This window comes from Quercus suber, unplaced genomic scaffold, assembly GCF_002906115.3.
Source record: "Quercus suber isolate HL8 unplaced genomic scaffold, Cork oak 2.0 scaffold_1645, whole genome shotgun sequence".
Classification (NCBI taxonomy): domain Eukaryota; kingdom Viridiplantae; phylum Streptophyta; class Magnoliopsida; order Fagales; family Fagaceae; genus Quercus; species Quercus suber.
In genome coordinates this window covers 91-5,697 of record NW_027071004.1, presented here as the reverse complement: position 1 = coordinate 5,697, position 5,607 = coordinate 91, and the positions used below count along the sequence as shown (strand labels likewise).

Sequence of the window (5,607 nt, the reverse complement as noted above, 5' to 3'; positions counted from 1 at the left end):
CCTAGGACCCCGGGTGACCAACTCATTTCTCCCAGTCAAATTGACTTTGGTTTATGCTTTTTTTAACTACTCAATCTTAGTGATTAGATCTCCTGAGCAGGAAATTGGATCGAAAGAAACTCATGTTAGAATAATGAGTAAAATGATCAAATTCACTATTTTTTAATAGTTTTTAAGCTTTTAGTATAAATGATAATTTATCATGATTTTAAAAAAATGGTCTTAAACTACTAATTTCACGATTCCTAACAAGTTAAGCTAGTAATTTATTAACTGAAAACTATGAATAATGTTTCAAACTGATATGATAATGATTAACTGCACTGTTTGTTAACAGTTTAATTTTTTTGATATAAATGGTAATATATCATGATATCAAAACGAGTGATCTTATCTCTTAAATAATTAAATCCACGGTTTCTTGACATGTTAAGCTAGCAATTTATTAGCTAAAACGATGAATAATGTTTGAAAGTAATATGTACATCTGTAGTATTAAAAAGAAAAGTACCTGGAGCTATATAGCCGTAAGATCCTGCAATTGCAGACATGCACTCTGATGTTCCTGTATCTTGTAAGAACTTGGCAAGTCCAAAATCTGCTACATGAGCCTCGAAATCAGAGTTAAGTAAAATGTTATTGGACTTGACATCACGATGAAGTATTAGAGGTGAACAATCATGGTGCAAGTAACAAAGGCCTTTAGCTGCTTCAATGGCAATTTTGAGCCTAGTATCCCACTTGAGAAAACCACCTCTCTTCCCATGTAGAACTTCACCAAGACTACCATTTGGCATGTACTCATAAACAAGAAAATTGGTCTCTTTATTTGAACAAAATGCCAGCAACCTCACAATGTTTCTGTGACGAATTTTGCCAAGTGTGCGTATTTCTGCAGAAAGGCCATTATCATGGGAAGAGCCTTTGTTTATTCCCAACAGCTTCTTCACAGCTACTTGCTCCCCATTTGGCATTGTTCCGCTATATACAATCCCAGCTCCACCTCTTCCTATAATGTTGTTGTCCTTTATGCATTCTAATATGTCTTCACTTCCAAACTCTAGCTTCTGGAATGCTGTGAGCTTCCACAGATTTGAATTCCTTCTTACCTTTCTGGTCTTGATGATTGCTAGAATAACAAATACTAATGAGCACAATAAGAGTGCCAAAGCAAATATAAGCTTGAACTTGCCTGAAACTTGAGCCTTGATGCCGTTATGGTTGTGTGATTCTAATGGTGAGTTTGATGAATAGTTGCATGGACTCAAGTAAGAACCACAGAGCTGAGGGTTACCCGAAAAGGATGTAGAGTTGAAGAGTGAATATTGGCCAGTTACAGGTATTGGACCAGAGAAGTTATTGTGGGAGAAATCTGCAGAAGTTAAGCTCTTCATGGAACCAATTTCCTTTGGGAGGCTCTGGTTAAGTTGGTTCCATGAGACATTGAGATAATTTAGCATGTGAATTTGAGAAGTTTGGACTGGGATTGGGCCTGAGAGTTGGTTTTGACTCAAATCTAAATAGGTGAGCAAGATACAATTCCCAATCTCAGGAGGGATTCTGCCTGAAAAGTTGTTTCTACTCATATCAAAAGTTAGGACTTTTTTCAACTGGCCTATGTCTGATGGAATTTCCCCTGTGAATTGGTTTCCATTTAGTAGAAGAATCTGCAAGCTGGGGAAATTTGCAATAGAAGTAGGAAGAGACCCCGACAAACGATTATTTGAAAGATTTAGCTGGACTAGTTTTGAGGGTACCTTGCTTGTGTCTTGAGGAAGTTGCCCGGTAAGATAGTTGTTTTGTAACTCCATGAGTGATAGCTCAGGCAAGTGAAGAAAGCCACCTGGTATTGACCCAGTCAAATAATTATGCCCTAGTCTAACTTTGTTGAGTGTGTCGCATTGACCAAGATCATTAGGCAGAGGCCCAAACAGAAAATTGTATTGTAAAATCAAGGTCTTCAACTTCCTTCCAAAGCATAGAGACTTGGGGACCAATCCAGTGAGCTTATTAGTGGACAAATCGAGATCAATTAGTCTACCATTTTGACCAAGCTTTGAAGGAATGGCTCCAGTGAAGTTATTCTGCCACAGCTTTAAAACTTCTAACTTGGGTAGCTCTGCAATGAACTGAGGGATCTCCCCATGCAATTTGTTGATGAACAGGTTCAAGAGGGTAAGCTCTTTGAGTCCTGACAGCTCAGCTGGGATAGCTCCTGTTAGCACATTATTTGAAAGATCAAGAGTTTTGAGACTACTCAAATTGCCGAGTTGAGGAGGAAGCCAACCGCTAAGCTGATTTGTTTGCATGAAGACTGTATCCAACTTGTTTAGATTGCCTAACTCTGCAGGAATTGGACCTTCCAAGCCACAACTTGCAAGGTCTAAATGAGAAAGATTGATAAGCTTACCAATCTCTGGAGGGATACCGCCATCAAATTCGTTGTAGTATCCTAAGCGAAGCTGCTTGAGATTAGTAAGATTACCAAGTTCACTTGGTATAAAACCATCCAATGAGTTTCCTGCAAGTGAAAGATAGTTGAGCTGCTTCATATCTCCATAGCTTGAAGGGATATTCCCAGTGAAGAAATTCCCGCCAAAGTCCAAGTACTGGAGCTTGGGAAGTTCACTGACACCCAAAGGAAGTGAGCAATTAAAACTGTTATCATAAGCATCTAGGACTACAAGCTCTTTCAACTGATAGAACTCCCAGCTTAAGTTTCCACTGAACATATTAATGGATATGTTGAGGAATTGAAGTCTTTCTAGCTTGTGAATATCTGGTGGAAGAGAACCTGCAAAATTATTAGCTGCAACTGAAAGATTAACAAGGCTTGGAAGTTCTGTGATTGCAGGTGAGAGAGTGCCAGTGATGTTGTAATTGGATATGTCAAGTGAAACTACAAATCTGTTCATGCTGTCACAAAGGACACCAGCCCAAGAACACAGAGACAAGTAGTTTGATACATTCCAGGTATTGAGAGAAGAATTGTAGGACTCAAAAGCTTGTTTGAGAGAAACTAGGATTGAAGCTTGCCTTTTGAGAGATACATTATGTGAAAAAACAGGATGAGAAGATGTAAGGAACACAAGAAGTAGAATAGAGAGGAAGACAGACCTCATATCAGAAGCAGCCATGGAAATTGAAAAGCTACCTAGTATAGAGCAGGAGGGTTGTAGTCAAACAAATTCAAGAAAAGCAATATCACATTTCACATATGGTTTCTATTGAGCTAATACAAGCATAGACATTGACACACATACAAAGTACAAACACACAGGAAGAAGGGATAGAGGTAATGAAGTGATTCAAATGTGATTTGGCTAGCTAATGAAATTGCAAGGCAAATTTAGGCTACATTAGTAGTATCCAAGGTTCTCCACTCCCACTCTCAAATAGGGTGTCTTTTAGTTTCATCTTTAACTTTATAAAAAGAAAAAGCAAAAGCAATGTTACATAAAGATGAATATAACAACGGACCGTTTGATCAAACCAATATTTAGAATTCGTTACTTTTCATGACAAAATTACAAACATGGCCCTGCTTTTCCTATCTTAATTATTGAATCCAAATGGGCAGAGAAGTCATATTTTGAATCTCCAATACATGAGGTTTTTGACCCCAAATGAAAATCTAAAGTAGCAATGATAAGTAAGTAATGCAAAATTAATTTACCCCGTGATGATGGACTGGTCTAGAGCTCCACTATAATCAATACTGAACTAGATTAGTAAAGCAGGTCGATCTTGACCTTGACCAACACTATTTTGATTATATATAATGTTCTGCATCAATTATAATAGTTTTGAACTATAACATGCAAGAGTTCGTTTGTTATATTTGCTTGGCCAAGGGCGCTTCACTTCCTATAATTATGACGTAGAGCTTGAGTATATTTGGTTTTAAAAATGACGAATAAGTAACACACTATATTTAACAATAGATAACATAGCCTATAGAAACACACTATATTTAACAATAGATAACATAGCCCTATACAGTAACATCACTTTGACAAGAGCTTACCATTGATATGATGTTTATTTATTTATGCATAAATTACAAATCACAATAGATATTAACATCATTTTTATCGTACACAAATAACAACTCACAACAAGTCATGTCAGCGGTTATGAAAAAAGTTGTAAAAAATGTTATTTCTCCATACTTAAAAAATGTTATTTCTCTAATGTAACTCTAAGTAATGTTACAACACTCAATAACTTGTTATTAAATTCATATTATAAAAATTTCACCATTGGACTACATGTTTTATATGTTCTTAATACGCATGCCACTTTTCATGCCAATCAGATGTTATTTATTATTCGATCCATAGACTCATCTTTTATACATTATTTTAACTACAAAAACTTGAATTCAAACAATTGATTGGTGATATAGATATTGATCTTTGATCATCTTGAAATTTTGCAAGTATGAAAAATATATGAAGATAATGCAATCCAATGGTGAATTTGTCAAAATTCACATTCAATTGAAAAATATTGGGTACAAAACATTGTTTAAAATTACACAAAGTGTAATCTATAGTCTATACTACTAATAATAAAATTCTTTGTTTGGGCTTCATCATTTTGTGTACTTAAGTATCCTCACACAAATTCTTAAACTCTTTAAACTACTCCTATCTTTTAGTTAAATAATTTTAAATTTAAAAACACAAACAGGATGAAAGAGTAATTTACTATTTTAAAAAAGTTCCTAAGTTTTAGGCATTTTCCTTTCTCGTGTGCAAATAACTAATTAGAAGGGGAAAAAAAAACTCATGTAGAGAAAGATCTTAAGAATTAGGACACTATCTTTATCTCATTTTTAAATATTATGACACTACACTCAAAATAAATAAATAAATGAGGGCGATGAGGCATGTGTGTGTGTATAGTTACAATAATGGAGATGAAGATTCAAATCTTGGTTCTCCTTGTAAGTAAGAGTATAAAATGTCATTAAATTACAAGACTTTTACCATTATGTACTCGTTTGGATACAGCTGCCAACGTCTGCGTTTAGACTTTTTTTATTTTATTTTTAGAAGAGCATTTCACGTGATTATACACTGTTCAGTGGGTCCTATGCACTGTTCACAGGACCCACAAGTACTTTATTAAAAAAAAAACTTTAAAATTAGGTCCCACAATACTATTCACATATTTAAAAATTATTTTGCTACAGTGTTTTCAGTTTTCAGGAAAATAAGCGGTATCCAAACAGACCTTATATCTCATTTTTAAATATTTTGACAATACACTAAAAATAAATAAATGAAAAAGAGCGATGAGGCACATGCATGCGTGCGTGCATGTATATATATATAGTCACAATAATAGAGATGGAGATTCGAATCTTGGTTCTCCTCGTAAGTAAGAGCATATAATGTCACTAAATTACAAGGCTCTTACCATTATATCTCATTTTTAAATATTATGACACTACACTCAAAATAAATAAATAAAAAAGAGCAATGAGGCATGTGTGTGTATGTAGTTACGATTATGGAGATGGAGATTCGAATCTTGGTTTTTCTCATTAGTAAGAGCATATAATGTCACTAAATTACAAAGCTCCCATTATATCTGTAG

At 34.8% G+C, this 5,607-nt stretch overlaps 1 protein-coding gene across 1 annotated transcript; it reads right to left on the bottom strand.

The window, feature by feature from the left end:
• Positions 1–511: 511 nt before the first annotated feature.
• On the bottom strand, positions 512–3,403 carry LOC112030870 (leucine-rich repeat receptor-like serine/threonine-protein kinase BAM3; the record flags this gene model as incomplete). The annotated part of the gene is given in 1 exon segment (XM_024063539.2): positions 512–3,403. A coding segment is annotated over 1 exon segment (2,626 nt), but the record flags the coding sequence as incomplete, so codon positions are not given.
• Positions 3,404–5,607: the final 2,204 nt, after the last annotated feature.